At 56.2% G+C, this 26,215-nt stretch overlaps 1 protein-coding gene and 1 long non-coding RNA gene across 3 annotated transcripts in view; one reads left to right on the forward strand and one right to left on the reverse strand.

The window, feature by feature from the left end:
- Positions 1–4,836: 4,836 nt before the first annotated feature.
- Positions 4,837–6,713, reverse strand: LOC123779614 (uncharacterized). Its single transcript, XR_006776241.2, has 2 exons — positions 6,459–6,713; positions 4,837–5,786 (listed from the first exon to the last, which is right to left on the reverse strand). It is a non-coding gene; the product is annotated as an uncharacterized LOC123779614 (long non-coding RNA).
- A 250-nt stretch (positions 6,714–6,963) lies between these two features.
- Positions 6,964–26,215, forward strand: part of DHRS3 (dehydrogenase/reductase 3) — a 38,965-nt gene continuing 19,713 nt past the window's right edge. Inside the window, exons 1-2 of one of the 2 annotated variants that reach the window (XM_087858497.1) lie at positions 6,964–7,671; positions 7,844–7,993. In XM_087858497.1, the coding sequence (XP_087714623.1) occupies positions 7,844–7,993 (150 nt within the window). In that variant the 5' untranslated portion in view covers positions 6,964–7,671. Of the gene's footprint in view, positions 7,994–26,215 lie in introns of both variants that reach the window. The other variant, XM_045777916.2, reaches the window with a different exon arrangement.

A 26,215-nucleotide genomic window follows, 5' to 3' on the forward strand; every position in this document is an offset into this window, starting at 1 on the left:
TTTTTTTTTAACTTCTCGGTACATTCGGTCTCACTACTAGTGATTCTCTGCTTCTTACAGCGGACATTAATGTGAGCCAGTCCCTACGATCCATTTCCAGAAAGAGGGCAAGAAAACAGATTCTGCTTTTCTGAGGTTCGCACTTCATTTATTTCTTAGCTCTCGAAACACTGATGTTTGCTGGCTCGATGGTGGTAGTCCAGGGCAGAAACTGGCAAACTACAGTCCCCAAGGCAAGTCTGGCCCAAGCCTTTTTGTGTACAGTCTGCAAGTCTAAGAATGGTTCTTACATGGTTAAGTGTTTGGAAAGTAATCAAGACAAGAATGATATTTCACAGTGTGTGAATTATATGAAATTCACATTTCAGTGTCCATAAATAAAGTTTTATTGGCACACAGCCACGATCGTGAGAGAGGGCACATCTTTAGCTCTTTACATATTGTCTATTTACATAATGTCTATTGCCATGACAGCAGAGTCAAGTTCTTGCAACAGAGGCTGTATGGCCCACAGAGCCGTCTACAGAAAGGGTTTGTGGGGTAAGGATGGAGCATTCCTCTGGCCCCAGCTCTGGGCCCGTTCTGGTGCCAGGGAAGGCTCTTTACACCCTGCCACTCAGATATCCCCCACCCTTACCTCCCCCCTGGACGGGGACCCTGTCACTCAGGCTCTCGATCCGCCCCACCCTGCCCCAGACTGTATATTCCTTGAGGACATGTTGCCAGGACGAAGGAAAAGAACACCCACTGAGCATCTTCTCCCTGCCCGGTACCGAGCCCTTCAAAGACATCATCTCTGTGGGTGGTAACATTTCCATTTTAGGGATGAGAACACAGAGGCCCAGAAAGGCAAAGAGCCACCCCAAGCTCACACAGCGACTAAGTACACAGAGCTTAGATTTGAAGCCAGTCATGCCACCCCCAGAGCCACCCTTACACCAATACTCCATGCCCTGATTTAGGATTGTGTGACCCACCCGGAGGCAGGAGGCAGGCGACAACCGCTGTGTGCCCTCCTGGCTTGCACCCAAGATTTCTCTGGTTGCACCCCCACCTCACCCCACCCCGTCTATGTTCCTGCCACGTTCCTGGCCTTGGCTGTGGCCTACGTTTCTACCCAGCCCTGGCAGCCAGAATAAACAGGGCCTGCCCCAGCGTCCACCCCCACGGAGCCCACAGAACCCACCAGCAACACCAGCTGCGCAAGCTGACCACGGCCCTGGAGAGCGCAGGGAAGGGTCGCTCCACGGAAGAGACTCACCTATGGAGGGCAGGTTTTCATGGACGAGAGAAGCCATTCTATCTGCTCTGGGGTTTGGTTCTGGTTTTTTATACATGTATCCAGTCCTCACCAAGGACAAAAGGGGCCCACCTGGTAAATGTTCTGTATTGGGTTGGGGGAAGGGTGTTTGATTAAGTTTTTCAAGTCTCCAGCCTTTGCAGACGAAGTGTCCCCCCCCCCCCCCCAGGGACCTTCCAGTGTCTGAAGTCTGTTTTGTCCTCTCTGTTTCCTTTGGCCCGGCAGGTACCCCCGGCTGGCTGGCCATCTCACACAGCTCCTGTCCTCCCGGGTGTCCGTCTCGGCAAAGATGCCCCCCACACACAAGGCAGCCCATCCTAAACTTCACGGAACACTGATTTCCGCTAGACCACGAGGTTCTCCAAATCCAGCCCCCTCATCCAACACTGCCTGTTTGTTCTGCTCAGGGCAAGGTCGCCAATGGTCAAATGGAGCGTGTGTGTGAGTGCGTGTGCATGTGCGCGTGCGTCAAGTTATCGCTGTTAAAGGAGGGTCCCTTGGAGGGAAGGTTCCTCCCAGGAGGTCCCTGAGCTGGGGGTTCATGGCAGCTGAGCCTCCAGGTGTCACAGCCCACCCACCTTTTGCCTGATAGCTGGAGCCGTCCCACACAACCTCGCCTCTGCTGTCCCTGCATCCACTCCCAGTTCCCTGCAGGCTGTTCTGGACCCTGAAGCAGGAGCATCTCCCCTCCATCCTTCCTCATATGCTTCACCTCTAGGCAAGGCAGTAATGCCCACCCTATGAGGGCAGGGACCGTGCTGTCCTTCTCACTGCTGTGTCTCCACCATCTGGAACAAGGTCTGGCACACAGTAACTGCTCAATGAAGAGCCGGCAAATGAATGAATGAATGAATGAATGAATGAATGAATGAATATACGTATGAAATCTTTCACTACCTTTGCTCCTGAGGCCTAGTGTTAGGGACTCTGTTTCTTCATTGGGGGAGAGCAGGTCTGACTTCACTTACAAAACACACAAGTAAAAAATGATCAATTTCAAGATGTTGACAGCAGAGCATTAACCCCCCCATGGGGGTCCAGCACCGCTGCATGGGTTGCACGCCCACCAAGGTGGTCCAGCCTCTACCCCTGAGAAGCTCCCAGTCTGGTGTGAGAGTCCTATGTGGAACCAGTTACAGCGCCCTGTGAGTGTGCTGGGAGGGAGGGAAACACTGGGGTCAAGTGAAGGGACTCCAGGGCCAGGCTTGGCAGAGGCGAGGACACTGGGGACCGAGGGGGCAGCTAGGAAGGGTTTCCTGGGAAAAAAAAAAATACATAGGAGCTAAAAGAAACATTGCAAAACGAATAGGTGTGTCCTTGGCCAGAGAGAAAAGGTCCTAGAGAAAGTGGGTTGGTGGGGGTGTGGTGGTAGAAGGTAATGGGAGGAAGTGAGGGAAAGCTCCCAGCCTGGCCAGGTGTTCTGGAAGCCCTGCTCTGGGGCGGTCCGGGAACACTGCAAGCTCCCCCCCCCCCCCAGTCTCTCTGCAGGGGGCCAGAGTGGCTCCTAGGCAAGATGGGAAGGGCCTGACCAGCAGGGAACATGCCACCATGGAAACAAGAGCTGGCACTCACTGAGCTCCTCAGAGGGGATTTTCTGAGTAGCTGAATCTATCTTCATTATTATCCACCCTTCACAAATGAGGAAGCTGAGGAGGAGGGGCTGGCGGAGCTGGGACTTGAACCAGAGCTGCTTGGCTCAGCTCCTCTCTGACCCATCACGCCTTACTACCCCGCCTGCCTCCAGGCCCATCCAGCGGCCCAGGGAGAGGACCCCACCAGGGTGGGTTGGCTGCTGGGTGGACTGAATGGGTGAGCGGACGCCCCTCTGCTCTTCCAGCTTCTGCTCTCTTCCATGTTGGGTCTCTGTAGAGCTGGTGAGAGCCATCAGCCCAGAACAGCCCATGAGTGAGGGCTCAGGGCCATGACACACCCTAAGGGCAAAGGAGGGAAGGGCTTGCCCAGGGGTGCAAGAGCAAGGGCTGGAAGTAGCAAGGGGCTGTGGAGAGGCAGTACTGGGTGGTTCTCAAACATCGGGTGCCCAACAATCCCCTGCCTGGCCTGCATGCACACTCGTGGGCCCCCACCCTAGGATGCTGGTTCTAGTAGTCTGGGCTGGAAGCCCAGGAATCTGCATTTTGACAAGTGCCCCAAGTGATTCTACTCGCTGTGAGAGACATCCATGGAGAGAGGCGACAGAACTTAGCATTCGACCAGGGTTCAAATCTCATCTCCGTCTCCTCGCTGTGTGATCTTGGGTGACTCTTGACTTCTCTGAGCCTCATAAATAAAAGGCAAGACTTGATGCCTGTTTATCTTTCCAGCTCTCCGCTGAGATGGTGATAAGCAACAAGCCACGAACGTTCAAGTGCTCGGCAGGCACCAGGGCTGCAATATTAAGTAAAGAATAGGGGACCCAGTGGGGGAGGGGGGAGGGACACATTTACAGCCCAGTGGCCTGTCCAAGGCCAGCAAGTTTCCCTGCTAGTTTCAGGGGAGGCTCTCCTGGGGGCCCACCTCTAACCCTGACACCCCCCTCCCCCCCCCACCCCCCACCCCCCCGCTGGCTCTGGGCTGGAAGGCGGCTCCAGAACTGCCCTGCTGGGTCCTCGCACCTCCCGTGCCCGCCCTGCGCCAGGAGAGCTGAGTCATGGAAAAAGTTAGTTCTCCAGGCTGCAGCTCACCCCCCACTCCATCAAACCCACAAAGGCTCCTTTCACGGTTTTTGGTGGGGGGGGGGTGCGGCTGGCTGTGGGGCCCTCTCCCTGGGCCGGGATGTGAAATTTCAAACTTCGCCCTGGAGTTAAATTCCCCACCCTTTGCCCCCAAGGAAACTAAGGGAGGAGGGGTACCAAGAGCAAAGGACAGGGGATGAGGGAGGAGGGAAAGGGGGGGAAACCCCTGTCCAGTGCAATTCTTACTAAAGCCAAGCCACAGGGACCCTCTGGACACCCCCCCCCCAGCCCAGTGCTTCAACCTCGTCTTCCTAGGGACCTGGTGGGGGGGGGGGGTGCACAGAGGAGGTGACAGACTGCACCCCTCTGGGCAGCTGATGGAAGAAGCCTGAGACCCACGGGGAATGGCAGCCCCACCAAACCCACATCGTGAAGGTAGAACAGGTGGGAAAAGGGGCCTGCTTCCCAGCCAGAAGCCGGTCCCCACCTCCCTTTTAGGACTCCCTGACTTGTTCCTTTTTATTCTGCTTTCCCCCCAGAGCTGAAGGCTGGGAGAGGGAAGGGGACCCTCCCTTGTGGCCTTCCGTGAGTCACTTGGAGATACCATGCCTCCGTTTCCTCCTGCACTAAACGGCTGGGATGGCACCCACCTCTGCAGACCGTGTCATTTCTGAAATCAGAGTATGTGTAGATGGCCCGATACCCTGAAGGTTAATGTGGATCCTCAACCTCGTGGCTGCCCCCTGCCCGCCCTCCAACCCAAAGACACATGCAGGGGAAACGTAAGCAGGACCCAGTGGTCCCCCAGCTGGTCTGGCATCAGAATGGGTTGGGTAGCAGTTTGGGGACCAGGGGACACAGGTGAACATGCCACAGTGTTTTATTAAGGGCTTGACATCTCTGCTGGATTTCTCCTCTGTCAAGGAGCAGGCACGTGCAGAGGTGGGGCTATGATCTTTGCAGGCCCTTTCAGGCTTGGGGTGTTGCCCTGATGGAGCAGAAAGGTCTAGAAGGAAAAGGAGAGCTGGTGAGCAAGCAGGAACACGGGAGGCCGCCACTGGGGCAGCTTGGAGGCGCAGTGCCGCAGATCGGCCACTAGGCGGCTCCGAGGATAACAGATAACAGATGACAACAGGCTGAGTGTGGGTTCCAGCTCCAGGTTTCCCCAGCGTCTCATTAGCAGGCCCGCTGACACCAGGCGTGGCTGGGTGGAAAGCGCCTGTCTCTCTCGGGATGGGATCTCTTTCCCATTTTTAGAGACCTCCAAGGTGGGAGGGCCCAGGCACTTTGACGGAGTCCTGCCTTTGGCCTCGGCCTGGGAGTCAGATGAAGGCAATGGCCTGCCCTTTGGTCACACTTTTGGAGGGTTGAATGGAGACAGGAGGGAGCCGCATCCCACCTCTCTCCTCCCCTTACGCCTGAGTGGGGTGGTGTGGGGGGAGAAATCAGGTCCGAATTTAAATCCCTCCTTCCTGTGGTTTCTGGCTGGGTAACCAGGAAAATGGAGATACCACTACCCCGACTGCAAGGTCAGTGGGAGGATTAAATGTCAGACTATAAGCCTTGCGCGTAGAAGTTCTCTTCTAACCCCACTCTTGCGGCGGCTCTCCGAATGATGAGCTTCCCGATTCACCTGGAAGGAGGATCTTCACCTGCAGAACGTCTCCCCAGAACCAAAGAGCCTTTGGCGGGGAGGTCTTGCCCGGCCACCGCCTCCCCCAAACCAGCTTTTCTGAAAGCGACTCTCTCACCGGAACCTCAGCAGAATCCCAGGTGGAGCACTGAACAACGTAGGGATTCCAGTGCACCCAGCCCTGTTGAATCAGAAGGTCTGGGGGTGAGGCCCGGCTTCCTCGCCCCAACAAGCCTGGCTGGAGGACTCCTGTCCCAGATGACAGAGTAGATCCCTGGCTCATCCTCCCGGCCTGGGATGGTCAGGGGCAGGGGGAGGCAAGTCCCATCAGCACTTCTAACTGGGGCTGCTTTTGTGTGACTCACCTCCCAGACTTCCTGCAACAGACATCTCCAAATAGCAGGGTCCCACCCTGCTGCAGAGCAGACACTCTCCCCGGGGGGAGGGCAGGAGGTGAGAAGGTGGGTGCCAGGCTAGGGCAGCCCAAGGACACCCAAAGACAGAAGTCGCTGCCTGCACAGCCCAGGGGGCTCCGGTGTAGGACCTCTTGTTTACAGGCTTTTGTTATTAAAGAAATTGCTGTCAGTCAAGGTAATTCTACCCCAGATGAGCAATAAATATGCTCCCAGCTAATCTTATGGGGATTTTATTGGCACCTTGGGGGCAGAGGTTCCTTTACCCTGCTCACCCCCGCCTCTCAAAGCACAGTCCTGCTCCCCAGCTGTTCCCCACCCCCATCCCCACCCCCACCCCACCCCAGCCACAAGAAGGACTCGGGCAGACTAAGAAAGTGCCCTCTAAGTGAAGACAGAAGGCGTCTGGGCAAAGGGCGGGAGTGGTTTCCTGGTCCTACCTGGAGGCAGGGGGTGACCAAATAGCCTGAAATAACCCCGGGTCGACCTGGTTGGATCAAAGCGTGCGCGAGCTCCCCCGGGCCTGCCCCGAGCGCAGGACCCGGCACCTGGCCCGCGGGCGCCCCAGCTCGGGGAGACCGCTGCCCGGGCCAGAAAGAATGTCTCGGGAAGGGCGCCGGTTCGCAGGAGTCGGTTCCAGCGTGTTCGAGTTACTGCTGCGAGCCCTCAGGGACACCGCCGGCAAGTCCCGGCTTGCAGAGAGGGGAGCCAGCCGGGGAGAGCGCGAGTCGGAGCGAGCCCGTGTGCGCGCTCGCGCGCGCGCCCCGCACTGCGCAGGGGGAGGGGAGGCCGCGGCAGCCACTCAGAGGAACGGTAGTGAAGCCTCCGAACAACTTTAACTGTCAATCAGACTTAATGGGGTATTAAAAAATGGGGGGGGGAGGAAAGGGCAGCCCTCTCGCTCCGCGCCGCCGCTGCCCCGGGAGCGAATGAATAAGGCGGCGCTGACGAGGGCGTCCGATCCCCACGCGCTCCGCACCCGGGCCCTCTCCAAGTTGGAAAGGACAAAAAGAAGGCAATAAATGCTAACAAGGGAGAGAAAGGGAGCCGGATCGAGCGGCAACTCCCGGCCTCTGCTGGGAGAGGGAGGGCGAGAGCCGGAGAAAGCGAGCGCGCGCGAGGGCGAGCCATGCACGTAAAGAAACTGACACCCGGACCCCCCACTTCTCCTGCACGTTGCTGGCAATCAGATCGCGTTTAAGCAATTTCCTGAGCCCAAGAATAGCAATGAGTCGAGAGACTTTCGCGGGCTGAAATTGGGAGCTCCAAGCACTGCCCCCCCACTTTTTTTTTTTTTTTTCCTGGAGAAGGGGTGGGGGGGCGCTACAATTTGGAAACGGCATTTTTTTTTTAATCTTGCACTTTGAAACCGCGGGACTGTAGCAGGGTGCGCGCGTGTGGTTGGTGCCTTTTTTTCCCCCCTGCCTAAACTCCTCTGTCAGCCTGTAAACATTACCTGAGAATTCCCCAGCCGAAACGGCTGCTGGGGCAAGAAACTTCTTGTTAGAACTTTCCACCTCCGGCTTCCCCTCCAGCCCTCTTACTGTCCCAACCTTCTCTGAAGCTTTTTCTCCTCCCGAGGAGGATTTATCTTTTTTTTCCCCCTCACCCGGTGTTTTGCATTTGGGAAGAGGTGATTTCAAGAGTGGCCAGGTGGGACGCCTCTCTCCCCCCCTCTAATTCGGTTTATTTATTATTGTTTGGGGTGTTTTCTTTTTTAATTCCTGTTTTGCTCGGTCCGGGGAGTTTCGCCCCCCTGCCCGGCTCCGCGGCGCGGAGGATGGTGTGGAAATGGCTGGGCGCGTTGGTGGTGTTCCCTCTGCAGATGATCTATCTAGTGGCCAAAGCAGCCGTCGGACTGGTGCTGCCGGCCAAGCTGCGGGACCTGTCGCGGGAGAACGTCCTCATCACCGGAGGCGGGAGAGGCATCGGGCGCCAGCTCGCTCGCGAGTTCGCAGAACGCGGCGCCAGAAAGGTACCGGGCACTGCGACTCCAGGGGGTGGGGGCTGAAGGTGAGGGGGACGCCCACCTGCTGCCGCAGCCGGAACCCGCGCCCGGGGAGAATCGCCGGCCACCCTACTTCTCGGCGCCACCCGCGAGTGCTGAGCTAGTCAGTTTCACCTTGTAAATTTCCCGGGCACCAGACTGTCTTTTTTGGCAGGTCCGGAGCTGGTCCGCTCCTTTGGGGTCGGTGGCCGGCTGGCCGTTCACCGCCACCCCGAAACCGAGGAGACCCACCCATTTCCCACATTCCTCCCTCCCAAAGGAAGGTGCTGTGTTTTCCCCCTTCGCCTTCCCCCCCATTCCAGCACCCTGGTGAGTGCAGGGTGTGTGCGCTCCTGGGTAGAGCCGGGAGCCGCCTGCTAGCTGGCTTCGTATTTTCCTTGGCAACCCGCTTCCCAGCCCCAACCTGGGCGGCTGCCGCTCTGGAGTCTCGAAGAGAGGGGATACTTGGTTTGGGTTTGAAAGGAGGGAGCGGACTTGGATGGCTAGTCGGGCCTGACAAGCACTCCCACGCTCAGGTGTTTGGAAATCTAGAAAGAGGGGGACAGGGGTAACCAGCAGCTGATAAAAAGCCCTTGTTCTTACCTTCAACCCTGCCCCCTCCCCCCAGATGCAGCACCAGAGGGGATCCCTCTCCATTAAATGAGGAGGTGGCACTGTGGGGAGGGCCCTCCTGCCCAAGGGCTGCCTATAGTTTTCTGGTGGTTACAGCATCTCTTCCTCTGGTTTTCCCAGACCTGGTGCCTGAGAATGGGGAGGGTGAGCCGGCTGTCACCCAACTCTGACCCGAGCCAGGCTGACTCACCCGGTGACTAGAGCAAAGGAGAGAGAGATTGGAGGCTGGCAGGCCGGACTGTCTCCAGCCGGCCCTGTGAGGAGGAAGAGCGAAAACAGGGAATGAGTTTGAAACTTCAACTGTTGAGAGCAAGGGGCGGGGGGTGAAAGGGCCAGCAAAGCCAGCTGATCTGACAAGGAGCCACATACCTAGGGGATTAAGTAAATATGTACCGTAGGAAAGCAAACCTGCCTGTAATTCCAGGTTGCTTTTGTTTTGTTAAATACTGCCCTGAGATTTACAATTCCTCCGGGGTGGCTCAGACTGGGACTGAACTTTGGAGCCTGAACTATCAGCCAAAGCCGATGGCCGATTAACTCTTCCCCTGCCGGCCCAGCGTGGGGGAGGGGAGGACTCTGGTGGCCAAGCTAGCTGGAGTCAGCTGTCCCTGGCTCCTGCTTCTCCTTGGGTGGTTTGGACAGCTGCTTGACCTTGCAGTTGGAAGGGTAGTTCGGAAGTGTTTTTAACCCTTGGACACACTGAAAAAGGAGAAGTAAGCGTTCTCAGCAGTTTCATTTCCTTGGGGTGATGCCCTGTGGGAGGACTCCCAAAGCCCTTTGTGGAGGGGGATCCGGAGGGGGGCCGATGAAGGTGTCCTTGTGGGGGTGTGTGGGGTTTGGGACAGTCGTGTGTGATTGTCATTCCTTAGCTGTCTGCATCCCGCAGAAACTTTCTTCGGACTCTTCCAGCTGGCCCCAGTCCTGGTCTCTTTTACTGCTTTTGTAACTGGCTGCAGTAGGCTTACGAAGAACTCTTTTAGTCAATCTGGAAAAACTTGACTGACTATAAACAATCCTAAATTAAAGAAGTATATGGCATTGGCGGCGGCGAGGGCTGGGGGTGGGGTGGTGGTTAGTGAAATAGTGCCGACTGGCACCCTCAAGTTCATGTGCTGGGAACCGTGTCCCACCTGACTTGGAATAGACATTGTTTTCCAGGGAATAAGAAATACGTCTTAAATTGCTATCGGGTCGCCAGAAACGGGATCCATGGGGGCCTGTGAAACTTCCAGTGCCATTCATGCTAGGTTTAGTCATCAGCCCTCAGGATGAACCAGAGTGCTCCCTATAACTCGTAACTGTCTGACCAATTACTAAAGCTACTTTTTAATGAGCTCTCTACCAGCTGCTATGGTGGGGAATTTGGAATCTGCCTGAGTCCATCTGGGACCAGTGAGAGGGCCCTGGGACAATCCCAAGCCAGGGGTGTTTGGGGGCCCATTCGTCCTGGGGACAGAGGGCCCAGGGTTGTGGAGTGGGGAGTTTACGGGAGCCCACTGAGCGGGTTGTGCAAACTGTGGGCTTCGGGGTGGTCCTGGAGGGGCTGCCGAGAGCCGGGGAGGGTGGCACCAGCCACAGCCTGCAGTGACTGCAGTGACATGACACAGGTGACCTTGCTGAACCACAGCTCACTGTCCTTCTCCTCCCCGTGGCGGAAGGCAAGGCCGTGTCTGAGAGCCCTTCCAACCTGGATTTGGGTGGCATTAGATCTGGAGGGGGAAGGCCCCCAAAAGGGAGAGAAGGAAGGAAGACCAGAACCAACAAATGGCATACCCAGAAGAGAAGTCTGCTGACCTTTGGAAAAGAGTGACAACCCAGTTTCCCAGAATGATCTTTGGCAATATTTGCGGGTAGGAGTGTGCCTTAGGCTGCAAAGGTGACCCAAAGGAGGGTTTTTCTTAAAGGGACACAAGGGAGTTGGAAAGTTCCTCACCTGGAGACATCTGTCCTTACCCACAGCATACGGAGGTTAACCAAGGCAGGGCCAACCATGGTTAGGGTCTCCCAGGGGAAGGCTCCCGCTGGGTTAGTCCCACTACACTGGGATGTTGGTGGTGGTGGTGTTGTTTTCTGTGCTCCCCTGGAATTCCTCCCATGAAAGCATTCACAGAGCTTGGGCCCACCCCTCTTCCCCTCAAGGCTCCTGGCTAGCTTGTCCGCTGGCACAGCCTCCAAAGTCTTTGACTTTGACCAGGTTTTAGCAGGGGCCCCTGGGAGGAGGAGAAGAGGACTGTTTGTTTGGAAGTATTCGCAGTGACTGTTCCAGCTTTTGCTCCAATATGAGGCAAGTGGCTGGATTAAAGTCCTGGGCTAGGACTGCAGGCCCGTGGCGGCAGGGGCAACAGATGAGGGCCGAGTCCAAACATGAACGAAGGGTTCAGCCGGGACTCAGGGACCCATTCACTTCCGAGAGGTAGGAGGAGAGCTGGCTCAGAGCTGCCGTTGCTTGGCTGTTATGGCATTTACAATATGTGGGTCGAGAGCCTTGTTGCTAAAGCAGCTAGCCAGGAGCTAGCCCTTTCCGTAGATTTTGTGAATCCTATTCTCCTGCCCCATCCATTCAGCAATTCCCACCTCCTTCCCATTCCTGACTCCGGGGCAGGCCCAGGCCCGTCTATGCCACGATGACCAATGACTACCCAGTTCACCGAACCTGCTTGAGGTGTCTGTCAGGTGTTTGGCACAGCTCTAGGCCTGGGGGGGGGGGGGTTGGGTACAACCAAGATGCATAAAGACCCAGAGACATGGCTGGGTGCTCAGAGTGAAGGCACAAATTACAGTGTGTATTCATTTCTTCTGTCCGTGGTAACAATTATCACTACCTTGGTGACTTACAACAGGAATTTACTCTCTCTGAGTTATAGAGGCCAGGAGTCTGAAATCCAGGTGTTAGCAGGGCCCCCTCCGTCTAAGGACTCGACGGGAGACTCCTTCCTTGCTTCTTCCAGCTCTTGTGGCTCCTTGGCTTATGGTGGCACCTCTCCAGCGTCTGCCTCCTCACGTGGCCTTAACCTCTGTCCCTATCCGACTCTGTGTCCTGTCCTCTCCGTATAAGGATACCAGTCAATGGGTAATGAGGCCTCACGCAGTAATGAGCCTTAACTAATGACATCCCCCCAAACCCTATTTGCAAATGAGATCACGTTCAGAGGTTCTAAATGGGTGTGAATTGCCCATGGAGGGGGGCACTACCCAGTGGGAGCCCAGTAGAGCTGGTAATCTACAACGAGGGCTCACAGAAGGCTTCGTGAAGGAGGGTAGCATTTGAGTCAAGAGTTCCAAGGAGAAGGGATGTGAAAAGGTCACTCCAGGTGCAAGAACCCACCTGATCAAAGACTACGTACCCCACTGGAATCGGGGAAGGGAGGCAGAAGGCACAGAAGGACAATATTGTGGAGTGGGACAGGGAGCTGGGGAGGTAAGCAGGGAGTCCATACCTTGGACCCTGAGTCAGGCCAGTACAGATGAGAACAGGAAAAAGGAGGACAAGAGGAGAGGGGTCCAGACAGGGATTCTTGGGGGACCCAGAGCCACCAGGATGAAACAGCTTACTAAACAATGATGTGTGAAGGTCACAAAAAAGGGGGTGCTATGAGAGACAGCAATGGCCCATCTCCCTCGCCCTCACCCTGAATGCAGACTTGGCTGGAAATTTCTGGGAAAAGGACCGGGCTCCCATTTGATGTGGCTTGGAGCAAACAGGTAGGCGGCCTGTCCTACCCGTGGCGTCTAGAGAAAGTCTTTCAGCTTGGAGCATCAGGTCCTTGGGTTTCAAACAATGGGCCTTGCACTTCGGCCATGTTATGAATGGGCAAACACCTCCCTCTTACTGCCCCACCCACCTCCCGTGGGGAGCCCAGCGACACAACTAGAGCCATGTGGCCTAGCCTCCCTGGGCGGGCAGGCAGAGACTGGGTTCCAGACCCAGCTCTGCTACAACCCTAGGAACGTAACTACCTTCTCTGGGTGGCCGCCAGGAAGCACACCTGTAAAACGAGAGGACACAATGACCCCTACGATCCTGGCATGCCTTCAAGCTCTCATATCATGGGTCAGCCATCCCAGGAGAGCAACTGCCAAGCTCCCCGAGCTGGGAGGAAGAGACCGCTTCAGAACACGTTTGTCCTCTTCCCTGCTGATCTCAGCCTTTCTTGCTACTCCTCAGATCCCACCGACCGAAAAAGCAGCAGCTCGGTGTTGAGAAATGTGCCTGCGGTGGGTGGGAGGCTCACTCCGACTGCTCAGCTATCTCAACAGCCTCCAGCTAGCTGTTCGCCACGGGTTTATTTCAACTCTTATATGCGATATTAATATTTTCAACCTGTAGCTTTCAGGGGATCCAGGGGCCCCAATTCCCCAACTAGCATATCAAGGAGAACTTCCAGCTTTTATCCTAAAGTCACCAAATTGTCCTCTGGGGCTTTAGAGCTTGCTCACTAGATCTGGTGATACTGAAATGAGTCGACAAGTTCATGTTCAGTCTAGAGCCCGTCCACGAATTCTCGCTTGTACTCCAGGCTCTCCTGAGCTTCAAGCTTCTCAGAGCCTCTGGCTCTGATCCCTGCACAGAGCCCTCTGATCTGTCTATCCTTATGGTTACTTTTCCTGCTCCATTTCCAGCTTGTTATTTGTCAAGGTCGTCACTGAGAAATGACCTCAGCCAGATTTAGAAGAAGGTAGCCCTTGGCCGTCTTTTTGTACCTGGGAAAGCTCTCTGGTTGTCACAGTTACTGCAACTTGTCCCGGAAAGACCTTGTCCCAACCTGCCACCACCATCAAAATCCCGCAGAGTTCTGGGCATCGGTGCCGGAAGGATTCCAGACCCAACATATTCTCCTTTATCCTCGTGCAAACGCATGACCGCACCTAGAATATTCGAAGAGGCTCGCCTTGTTGTTGCCTTCGAAAGACACAATCTAAAAATACATCAACTATATAAGATATTTGAAAGGAAACATTTGAAACATATTATTCAGATGAACCGTGAAGGTCAAGAAAAGTTAAAGCCAAACGGAAAGGAGAGTAGGGAATCTGTTTAGATGCTAGTATTCCCGGATGGACACGCGTCCACGGTGGGACCAGTGCGGGAGGGATTTGAGCTCCAAAAAAAAAAAAAAAAATGAGTACTCTGGATTCGCAAAAAGAGAGCACCAAATACCAAAACGGGTTCGCAAATGAATGGTGAGTGGGAACTCATTCATTCATTCCTCCATTCAGTCCTTCATTGACTCAACAAATCTCTAAATCTGCCTGCCCTGTATAGCACTGGGGATACAGTAAGGAGCAAAGGAGACAAAAATCCCCAGCCTTGTGAACAGCTGACAGTTCAGGGAGGGGGACAGACAGATAATAAACCAGAGACATAAAATAGAGAGCACATTAGGTCGCAATAAGTGCTAAGGGGAAAGCAGAAGGGGCAAAGCAGACCAAGAGGACGTAGTGGGAAAGGAGAGAGTAGCAGCATTCCAGGAGGGGGGGGGAGGGGCAGGGCAGCAGGTGGGGAGCAGGGCAGGTGGGAATCAACAATCTCATGAACTGGCTTTGGCTTTGAAGCTGAGTGAAGCTGCAAGCCGCTGGAGGGTCACGAGCAGAGAAGTGACAGATCTAACCTCAGTCTTCGCGGGATCACGGGGCCGCCAGAAGCTAAGACAAGGGAGGCGTTGTCAGGCGGGGGCAAGGAGCTAGCTGTTAGGAGGCCACTGTGTCCTTCTGCAGCCCCCTCACCCCAAGACCATCACACCAGACTTGCTCTGCCCTCATCTGAGAGCATTCCTAAGCTCAGGGATTCAGAAGATGCTGGAGGTGTCTTCCCGTATCTCTCCAGTCCAATGGAAGTGGTTGGGCTGAGGGGGAATCTAGGCTGGAGTGCCCGTGGTGGATTGGGTGGGAGTCATCGGGGACCCGGGCCTCAGAGTCCGCTGGCGGGGCCTGCTCTCTGCCAGGTCCTGATCTGTTCTTGCCGATGCTTCTGGCAAAGAACGCCAACCAGCTTGAGAGTGACATGGCTCCGGGTAATTGTGGCTCTGTCAGATGGGTTCATTGACTCAGTGGGCCAGGCCTTGAAGCTGCCGCAGAGAAGCACAGAAGTGAGGTTCTCTCCCGTGGCACTTAATGGTCTGGTGTGACAACTGTCTCCAGGTTGACAGAGCCTCTGATGCTTTGGAAAGATGAGCCAACTCCAGCGAGATGACTTTAATGGTAATAAAGATGAACTCCCCCCGCCCAAAAAATAAAATAAAAGCAAATGTATTGGTGCCCAGAGTGAAGGAGACACTTTTCTGTTCCACTTTGTCGAAGGACCTCTGGAGCGTTGTGGTCAGTATTGGTCAACACTTCGAGAGGGTCCTTGAGCAGTTGGAGGGTGTCCAGGCAGCGGGCTCAGGACGACAAGGACTAGAAGCCATGGCTTAGGTTGGATGGCAGATCCATACGTGTTTAGTTGGCGACTTCAAGGACCTGGTCCAGGGGGGATGGCGGGCTGCGCCAGGCAGTGAGGAGGCCACGGGGATGGAGACCGGGCTCCCGCCCCTGGAACGCCCGCCTGCCCTCTGGAGCTTTCTGCAGCCCAGGGGGCTGCTCTTTACGTGCGCATGCTGTGGATTCCTACGACGGGGAGGTCAGGTTCTGGGCCCCTTCCACTCCTTAGGGCCCATGCATCATTGTTAGCAGAGTGACCTCCTTGAGGACAGTGACACAGGGAGGGCAGGAGGAGAGGATACCAGCATCCATCCACCAAGGCTTAAAAGAGGACAGCCCTTCTCCACATGACCTCCCCTGTGGCCTTCAGAGGTTATGTCATTCCTCTGCTGGGGTTTTCAGGGTGTTGGAGGGAGGAGGGAAGGGTGCAGCGCAGGCCCCCGTTCACATCCTTCATGCCCCTTGAGTCGTAACTCAGACCCTGTGGCACCTTAACTGGAGGCTCCCGGTGGCCCCGTGACTGCCATTTGCGGCTGGGGTGCTGTGGTCACTATCGTGCTAAGGTGACAGGTACCGTACCCCGATGTGACTGTGGCACCGATGTGACGGTGGTACTGTCCCCCGCGTCACTGTGGTAGTCTTCATGATAGTTCAGTGCTTTTTCACACCGACCGTCTTGCCCGTGCCGGGGAAACGGGTGTGACCAGCCGCACATTTGTCAGATGTGGGTGGAGTGGCCCCAGATGCTTGGCCGACGACAGACTTTGAACTCAGGATTCCTAGCGTGGAAATGAGGCCCTTTGCCGTGAGAACAGATTGTCTCAGCCCGGCCCCGCCTCCCCAGTCAGGGTTACGGAGGGGTCGAGAGACAAGGTGTTACGTAGTGGGGCCCAGTACACAGCGGGTTCTGGACAGGGGATTGATAAACTGTACCGTAGTCAACAGGATGGGCTGGGGATGGAGTTCATGTCCCCTTTACAAAAATAGTTTCTCAGTGTTTGCATACAATGATTGGGATGCTTGCCAAAGGGTTAAGGTAGTCGGTGGTTATCAGGGTTTGCTTTAAACAAGCAACTGATAAGCTGGAAAACAACACAGTTGTACTTCGTTCATTGGATAACCAGGGTAACACCTCAAATATGCAAGGAGCCAGCTTTGCAGGAAGAGTGAGTGCTAGCAACTTCCATTTGATTCTGCGGCTGCCCCGGCTGCCCCGCCGGATCCTCCCAAGTGACCCAGAGCTTTGGTAGTACAGAGAAGGGAGCAATCACTATATTCGGGGAAATCTTGGAAGACTTCTTGAAGGAAGAGGCAACTGAGGGAGTTGTAGTCAGTCTTAATCTTTTGCTGTTTGTAGAACCCTTTAAGGATCTGAAGAAAGTACAAACCCCGTCCTAAGAAGAATACACAGTACACGTTTTTAAGCTTGTACGGGGTCCTTGGATGTCCCTGATGCCTTCCCCAGACACAGGTTCAGAAGTTTGGGGCTAGATCTAATCAAAACCCATCTAAGTCCCTCAGGCTGGGATTCCGGTCCAGGACCAGAGCTCATAGCACAGGCAGGGGCCCCTCTGGGGTCCTGTGACCCAGAAGCCAGAGCCAAGCCCAGGTGGACAGCACAGACTTGTGGCCTGGTGGTGGTGGATGCCAACCACAGTCACCCGAAACGGGCCACCGACACAAGCCTTTCTGACTCAGTTGGCCATTCCCTGCTTGGGGAAATGCAACCTTGAATTGCCCTTTCAGTGGCCTTTCAGGGAAGCGGCTAGAAAAGCATTCTGATCGTGAACGATCTGATTACTTTGTCCCCATTTGAAACATATTCCTGGGGAAGTATTTATAGGTCGCTGTCTCCTGGCTGCACGCCTCCTACAGGCCTCTGGCCCGTCTGGGCCCCACCAGCCCCCCAGGCAGACCCCAGTACCATTTGAGGTTCTAGGACCTCGTTTTCAGACTGGGTTCCAGAGCATCCAAGGGGTTCCAAGAAGGTGGAACCACATGGGAGGCGGAGAAAATAGGGTTCAGAGGGGCCCTCAACCTCCACTTCACTAGATCAGCTTCCTTCTGTTTGATACTTTTGAATTCCCGTAAAATTCTTGTGTGCATTTTGAAAGAATGCCATTACTTTAAAGAAAAAGTACAGCTTAAAAATCGCTGTTCTAGGGAATGCTCAGGACACACCCCTCTCCCCAGCCGATCCTCACTTCCATCTCCGGTGTCGTCTCATAGGTCCTCAATCTTTGGCTCTTTTTTTTTTTTTTTTTAAGATTTTATTTATTTATTTGTCAGAGAGAGAGAGCACGCACATACAGGGATGTGGCAGGCAGAGGGAGAAGCAGACTCCCTGCTGAGCAGGGAGCCCGATGCAGGACTCGATCCCAGGGCCCTGGGCTCATGACTTGAGCTGAAAGCAGATACTTAACCAACAGAGCCACCCAGGCGTCCCTTCAATCTCTGGCTCTTTACCCCAAAGTGAGGAAGCTTATGCACTAAAGGGCCCTCCTCTCAGCCGGTTCCTTTGCCCTACAGGAGACGGACCCCCACCACTCTCACCCCAGGAGCCTGGAACTCTGGGGCCCTGCTCAGCCCTCAGCCAGGCCCCCTCCGCCACCACTAGGGCGTCCGTGAGCTAGAAACCCTGATTTCTCAACCAGGATTGAGACAGCCTCCCGAATTCGGCATCCAGCCCCGAAGGCATGTGATTTGGCCACGCCAGTCCCAGAGCCAAGGGCTGATCCAAAGGCCATGTCCCAGCCATGTCCCAGCTGCTAGGCATTTTTCGAGGCAGAGGCCATCCCACTGGCCACAGCACTTGCATAAATTTAATCCCCTAAATACCACTCGTGTCCTATTTAATCCCATAAATACCTAGGGGGGCCTCCCAGCAAACTGCTGTGTGACCTCAGACAAGGGACTTTGTGTCTCTGAGCTTCAGTTTCCCCATCTGAAAAATGAGGGTGTGAAGATTCGGTGAGATAACATGTGTAAACCTCTTGGTCCATCATTTGCACGAAATGGGAGTGGGGAGTCAGGGGCCGGGGGCAGTGTGGGGGGCCGGTACAGTGGATACTCTCCAGCCATGGCTCTCTGTCTTTTGCCTATGGAACCAGGTACTCTGCTGGGCACAGGGGGCAAAGGGCAAGGAACTTGCTGGCCAGATCTGTTCTGGTTCTGAGAATCCCCAGGAAGGTGGGGATTCCACCCAAGCCACAGAAACCCTCAGTGATTTTAGCTCTTGACCCTTTCTAGAGACAGTGGGAGGGAATCTCTCTTCCCACAGGGAGGGCTCAAAACCCTGTTTTCCCTCCTACTTGAGGCCTCCGACGCTGTTGAGATGGCTGGTAATGACCCTCCGTTTCCTCATGAGCCGGGGCTGGTCCAATGCAGGCCCTTCTGTGGCTGAAGAGTAGAGGCTGGCCAAGGGCTGGGCCTCTGCTCCGCTCCCGGCTGCCCACTCCCCTGCAAACCACCCCCATTCCCCTCCGTAGGTATAATATTAGTTATTTTCATCTCTGCAACCAACCAGCTCAATTGGTCAGGGGTGGGCGATGGTGAGGCCAAAGTCACAGATCTCCATGGCAACCCGGCACGCTTTGCAGCTGCTTGTGGCCTTGTGTCTTCTCCAAAAATTCTCTAAGACCCCCTGGGAGCAGGGGACAAGTCGTCTTACTCACCAGGGGTCCTCAGCACCCCGGCACGGTATCAGGCACAAGGTGGGCACTTCATAAATGTTGGTTGCCTGAGCAAATGCGTGACCCACCCGTCCTATAGCGAGAGCCTGTGTTTACGAAGGACCTGCTGTGACCAGGGACCGTGCTGAGCACGGCAGGTGTAATAAAGTCATTAACTCCCCACAGTGAGCGCCAGTGTGGGTACTGTGACCATCTTCTCTCTCCTGGTCGGGACTCTGGAGGTTAGTAACCTGAGACCACACAGCTAGTAAGCGACCAAGCAGGATTTAAACCCACGGTGTCCTCTGAAACCAGTGAGTTTTGGTGTCTCTTCATTAATCATTCTATGGAACAGAATAGGTCATGTTGACAGCTCCTCACAGACTCTGTGCCGGGTGCCTTTGGCAGCCAGGGAGTCTAGATGAATCAAACCACAGTAACTATGGCTTTCCTGATGGTCGGTCTGGAGGTGGCCCTTAGATTCGTTGGTGGACCCTTGTGAGCAGGTCTACTTCCGGGCATGGCTTCAGGGGCCCAAACAGGGGTGTCAGGATTTGGTCTCTCTTCGGCCAGGCCTCCTCTGCCACGGGGCTGCTCACGTCTGCCCCTTGCTGCCTTAAATACCCCCCACCCCCAGCTCCTAGCCCAGGGGATAGACCCATATTTTCTGCTCAGCAATTCCAAAAGGGAACTTAAGTCTCTCTGGCTGTGACAGGATTGAGCCTGAAGCAGTCACTAGTGATGGATCACAGGCCTGTCTCTGAGTCAGGGGTGGACCAGCCCCAGCCAAGTCACAGTGTTTGAGAGTGGGGAAATGGGCTTCTGTGGGGGCACTGGAAGTGCTGTTACCGGGAGCAAGGGCCTTGGGAGCTGATGTCCAGGACTCCTTGTAGAAGGACCAATCCAGTTTTCAGTCATCTCAAGTAGAAACTTCCAGGAGTTCCAGGCCCACCCTTAGCCCGTCCTCCCAAGTCTAGTCCTGCAGACCTTATCAGGTCATTTACGGACACTGTGGCTAAACGGACAAAACGGTTGTTTCAGGGTGGAGCTGAAACCTCCTTGCCCTCAGGGAGTTTGTAGTTCGCAGAGAGGCAAAATGAGCAGCCAGTCAAGGTGACCTAGCAGGCTGCCAACGGACTTTGTGACCTTCTCTAGAAGATTTAAGGCCACTATGATAGGAAAGGAAAGCAAGCCCCTTTGCTGGGTCACTGTTCATAGTGGTGTTTTCCTAGGTGTGAGAAGCCAGTTCTCCCTTCTTTCTGGCTATGGGCAGGTGAGCTGAAGGAAGCCCATACTGGGGCCTTCCAGGGCCAGAAGAAGCGTCTCTGGGGTCCTAGAGACTAGAACTCTCAGGACCAGGGTCCTTTTAGAACCCAGCCAGTCAGTGCAGTCTGCTCTGACCCTCGCAGGCAGGTCAGCATGGGGAGCTGGGGCTGGCGTGACCACAAAGGGCAGCGTGACCTTCCTGCGGGCAGGCAGCCCTGCCAGGCACACCCACATGACATCAGGCCACCCTTGGCTCCCACACCCCATGTCCTCACTTCTCCCTTGGCACCGAGGGGGCCCACCTCACCTCTCCAGGCCACTTCCCTGTGAACTTGCAGCAGCGCGGAGTGGGCTGGGACTAGGTGCCCTCTGAGGGCCTGCGCCTCCTTGGCTGGCAGATCCATTGTCCTGTTTGGGGGGCCATCTCTTGAGCCTCTATGTTGGGAGGGGTGTGTGTGTGTGTACGCGTGTGTGCCCACCCCTCCTGAGCATGCACCCCCGCATCCATTTGTTCTTGTTCAAGCACCCAGTATAGAGTACTAGTTCAGATTTTAAGCTCAGAAACCAACAAACCAAAGTTCATACATTGGCTCTTCCACTTACGTGGCTGAGGGGCCCTGGGCAAGCTTCTAGACCTGTCTGAGCCTCAGTTTCCTCATCTGTGAAATGAGGACTGAACGAGGTCATGTCTAGAAAGTCCTGAGCACAGAATGAGTGCTCGGAAGTGCTGGTCACAGCGCTACGGCCGTGGATCACGTTTGACTTCTCACTCCAACTCGTCTGTGCTCTCTCTACAAAAGCATTTCCTTATGAGTGGTTTTATTTACCTATTTCTATATTTTTAAGGATTTCTGTATTTATTTGAGAGAGAGAGAGCACACTCGAGCGGGAGTGGGGGAGAGAGGGACAGAGGGAGAGGGAGACGAGCAGATCCCCGCTGAGCACGGAGTCCGATGTGGGGCTCGATCTCACGATCTCATGACCCTGTGATCGGGACCTGAGCCGAAATCAAGAGCTGGACACTTAACCGACTGAGCCACCCAGGCGCCCCTGCGACAGGTTTGTTTTAAGCCATGCTGACAGGGGAGCTGGGGAGGGGCTGCTGTGCCACGGGAGCCCACAGACAGGGGCAGACAGACTCGAGTTTCAGAGCCAGCCGCTCCGGCCGGCAGCCTTGGCCAAGTCCCTCAAGCTCTCCGTAGGAGCTTCCGGTGGCTGTTCTAGTGCACACGAGGGCTGGAAACAGCACGCACTTACGCTCTTCCAGCTCTGGAGGTCAGAAGTCCGACACGGGTCTCACTGGGCTGAAGTCGAGGTGTCACGGTTGCGTTCCTTTTGGAGGCTCTAGGGGAGAATCTGTGTCCTGCCCCCTCAGCTTCCAGGGGCACCTGTGTCCCTTGGCTCATGGCCCCTTCCTCCACGTTCAAGGCCAGCAACTTCCGTGCTCGCATCTTCCCTTTACTCCCCTCTCCTGTCCCTCTTGTCCAGCTTTAAGGCCCCTTGTGATTGTACCGGGCCTGCCTGGATAATCTGGGATAATCTTTCTATTTTTAAGTGAGTTGATTAGCAAATTTAATTCCATCTGCAACCCTAATCCCCCTTTCCCACAGAAAGTAACACATTCACAAATTCTGGGGATTAGGACCGGGTGTCCTGGGGAAGCTTTCTCCTCCGCAAAGTGACAGTGCTAATCCCAGTCTCCCTCCTGGGGCCATTGGGAAGATTCCAGGAGATGGTCCAACATGCAGGGCAGGGGCTCAGAAAATGCTGGTTGTCCCTACCTTGAGCACCTGCTGAATACAAACCTCTGTTCCAAGTGCCCCCCAGAGTCACCAGGGATGGAAAATGTCACAGTTCCCGCCACAGAGCGGCTGGCACTGTGACTAGGGCAGTCCATCGCGTAAGGTCTGCCCTTGGAGAGCAAAACAGAAACGGGACTTTTATGGACCCTGCACTGGGTGGGCAGCCGCCCCACAGAAGAGAATACTCTGGGTCAACCCAGAAGGCTTCCTAATGGGGGCAGATTTGACAGGAGGGAAGGACAGAGGCAGGGGACACTCCTAGGTCACAGGGACCCAGTGGGCACTACAAGGAAAAAACCCAAGGTTCTGGGTCCCAGCCTCAGGCTAGCTGGGGAAATGGACCAGTGGCCCTCAGAGACATCTCTGGTGTGATGAGTGTTGGGATGGGCAGAACATGGTGGGAGCCATCGAGGGGCACAGGGGAGGGCTTTCCAACCAGTCTCTGACTTTGCTGTCCGTGCAGTTCTTCCTACGCACGAACCGATTCACAGCGACAATCTGGTTTGCTCCTCAGAGCGACTCTGAGGTTGAACTATTCCTGTCCCCATTTTTAAAATGAGAAAACTCAGGCTCAGAGAGGCTGAGTCCTCACCTCACATCACACAGCACCCATGGTCATGGGATTAGAAGCCAGGTGGTCTGGCTTCTGGGGAAGGAAGGCTGGCAGTGGCCAGGCCGGGGGTCTCAGGCGAGGCATCGAGGAGGACGAGGGGAGGCCACAGAAAGCAAACACCCCAGGCAAAGGGGAAGAGTGTGTCTGGTCTAGCTGCAAGGGAAGTGTGAGGAGGGTGGTGGGAGGTGGGCAGGGCGACCCCTCACGGTGCTTGGTGGCCACGGTGCACGGTTGGGACTTGATGGGGAGAGCACTGGGGAGCCCTAGAAGGGTTTCTACACGGTGCAGGCCCGGACTGGGCTCCTGGGAGGTAAGGGGAGGCTGGTTTTCCGGCAGACTTCTCCACTTGAGGCAGGGCTGGTGCTGAGGGGAAACCCCTCCTGGCCGGGCTTCCTGGGCTGCTAGAGGCCCATGCAGGTTTGCTCCCAGCATCCTCGCCGGTGCAGGACGTGCCGGCCAGGCCGGTTCCCAATGCAGTGTCTTCAGCGTCCCCAAATCCCCCAGCCCTCCGGGCCCAGATCCCCAGCCGGATAGCACGACGCCAGCCAGCCAGAAGGGTCAACTCCATGGCGGTTGACCTTCGTCCAGCAGAGATTAAACCAATTCCTAATTAATAGCCTGTAGGATAGTTAGTTACCTTGGCACAACTTGCAAGGAATTTAAAGCTTGTCCTCAGGAGGCTGGTCCATAAATAATGCTTCATCAGCCAGAGGTCTTCCTGGGACACAGCAGCTGTGTGTTACTGGGCACACGAGCTCGGGGACCTCCGAATGTCTGGGTGGGATGGGAAGGGGATGCTGAAAGAGATATCCCAATGAAAAAATCTGCCTTGTCTTTCCCAAAACGACAGCTATATTCTCACCTCCACCAGGAGCAATCAGAAGTCTTGCCAGGGTTGGTCTCCCAGCTCAGCCACTCCTGGCCAGGCCCTTGACATTTCCAGGGCCTCAGTGCCCCATCTGTAAGATGGGCCAATAGCTCGACTCCACAACCCCTTGAGGACTTACTTAAATGTGTGGATGAAATTAAGAGAGAAAAAACAAAAACAAAACGAAAAGGACTGTGGAGATTTTGGATTTGGGAACTGAGGCTGAGGGGTTGGGTGAGGGGTGACTTGGCACTGGGTGCCCCACACTATTGCAATGGAGCTCCCTCTGTGGAATGGCCCTGCCCGCTTCCGGGTGCGGCCCCCGTGCGGGCAGTCAGGGCCCCATGCTCAGGACGGCCTTGCACTTTCAAATGTCCTGCTGCTGCTGGCTTGAAATTCCCAGTGATTTTTGAACTAGGAGCCCCACAAATGATGTGGCCGGTCCACATGATTTCATTCATTCAGTCACATATCAGCCATGCCAGGTGCTGGGAATTCATCCTGAGAGCCTACTTTCTAGAACAAGTGTGTCGGGGGAGCAAAGAACCAACTGTTGACATTTCAGACAGTGACAAAATGCTGTCAAGACCATAAAACAGGGTGATGTGAGGGAGAGAGATTTAAATATTAACTTCAGTGACAGGGAAGCTGGTGTTAAACTGTGGCTTGCTGCGTTCCTGGGGTCCTTTTTAAAGATCTGTGGTCCTTTCTAGTTTCCCCCAATCCTCACAAGGACTTGAATGAGTGGGGTCTAAGTAGGGGAGCCAGTGTGGGGGCTCCTTGGGGCCAGGGGACTGTTTACCCGTATGTCCCCACAGCCCCCGCCACACACCATAAACCTGGAAGGCAAGTTTGGTAGGTGGGAGAGGAGAGGCCCCACCTCAGTTTCCCTGGGTGTCTCCAAGTTCTGGGTCGGGCCCCCACATCTGAGGCTGCTAGCCAGCCACGGCCGCCTGCTGAGGGTTTCTTTGCACTTGTGACCTTCCCACCCCAGCGCAGGGAGGCCAGTTTCGATTCTCCCCACTTCCCCGGAGGGAGATGGTGAAGCCCAGAGATGCCAAGTGACTCATCCAAAAGTCACACAGCAAATCAACTCCAGAGCACCGTGCTGGCCTGCTGGCCCCGGCCAAGCTGCCTTCCAGTCCCAAGGGCAGCTGGGACACCTGGCGCCACCAAGGGCATGCAGTCCAGGGCTGTTCTGGAAGCTCCCTGGAACACAGGCGGTCTCCTGCTCGGTGGAGGTGGGGACGGGCTGGGGGGGCAGCGATCCGACCCGCTGGCGTCTGCTGACACCCAGAGGAAGGGCCTGGGCACCCAGCACTTCTGCTTCCATGAAGAGGCATGAGCTTCCCAGAAAGCCTCGCACAAAGGCAGGCACTTCCCCAATCTGTTGGGCAGAAAGCCCAAAGCTGACCCCAGAGGCCCAGCCCTCGGTTCTGGAGGCCCCCTGGGGAGGCAGGGGATGGGGTCCCCAGCGGAGAGGCTGACCCCAGCTGGGGGGAAGCTGCCTGCCCCCGGGGATGCTCGGGAGGAGGGAGGCTGCGCTCCAGCTGGGCCGCTGCCTGCCAGGGGGCGGCGGAGGGTTCACGCCGCGGCCAGCAGACTGGCTGCGTGTTGCAATGTCTGGTGGCGTTTGCAGCATCCTGTCCGTGTGTGCAGCTGGGGTAACCTCAGGCCGGCGCGGAGGAGCGTGTGTGGCGCGCAGGCCTAGCGGCCTGGAGGCTGCTGGCACCTTGCATCTCATTTACAGCTCCGGGTTCAGCCTCAGGCCAGCGGCGCCCCTGACGTCACGGCGTTTGTTTACCGCTCGGCCGCGGGGAGGAAGCGCGGGCGGTCCCTGCGGCTGGAGGGGCACCCCTTCCACCCCCCATCCGTGCCCCGAGCCCAACACGCCTCCTCCCCGCCTCCCCCACCATCCGCGCCCCCAGTCTGGCCCTCCTCCCCACCTCCCCTACCCCCTCCCGATCCGTGCCCCCCCACTCGCACCCCAACCCAGCCCAACCTGGTCCCCCGACCCTACACCAGCCGCACTCCGGACACCTCCCAGACGCCCCTCCACAACCTCCTCACCTCTGGGACCACAGCCCCGCCCCACCCCCTCCACATCTACCTCCCACTCCTCTCCCCTACCCTTTCCCTTCCTTTTCCATTCGCCAAATGGGATCCTGGCCCAGTCCCCACCCAGGACTCCAGCCCAGCCCCGTCCCACCCCCTCCCGGGACCCCTGCGGGTCCCCACCCTCCGCCCGCCCCTGGGACCACTTTCAGAAAGACTTCCTGGAGCCTCCTGCCAGACCCGTTGAGGTTTCGCCCGGTGGCTCCTCCTGCCACCCCCTCACCCCATCATGTGAGCGCAGACTCGCCTCCCTGCGCGGAGCGGGCTCCAGCGGCTCCTTAGCTGTCGGGGGCAGGGCTGGGCGGCCGGGGCTTTGTTACTGCGAACGGGTGGTTTTAGGTGGGTAGCCGCGGGCTAGGTGGGTAGCGGGCCTGCTTGGCTGGCATCCAGGCACCCTCTTCCTGGGGAGGCTGCCCTTGCCACCTGGAACTGTTTCCTCACTCACCGCCGCCCCTCCCCCTCACTTTGCTTAAGCCGAGTGTTCTGGAAGGAGGGGGGAACCTGGGGATCCAAGTCAGATCTTTCTCTTCCTCCGTACCTGGGACTTGCCAAAACCGACCTTCCCTGGAGAGGGAGGCTCAGGGGCTCAGAGCATGACAACCGTTCTTCCATTTGCTCAGGCCAAACCCTTCCAGGGCCTCTTGGAACCCCTCTTCCTCTGGCAGCCCAGTCCTGCACCCCTCCTCTTCCACCAGCTCAACCCAACCGCCCCAGCGCCGGGGCCCTCCATCTGTCTCATCTGCCACCTGCCTGTAGAGCAGCTCCCGACCCCGCCCCCCCCCTCCACTGCTCTGGTTCCCACCTTCCTTCCAAACCCCCAGTCCA

This window comes from Ursus americanus, chromosome 33, assembly GCF_024610735.1.
Source record: "Ursus americanus isolate L20-20 chromosome 33, mUrsAme1.1.p, whole genome shotgun sequence".
In the NCBI taxonomy this organism is placed as follows: Eukaryota; Metazoa; Chordata; class Mammalia; order Carnivora; family Ursidae; genus Ursus; species Ursus americanus.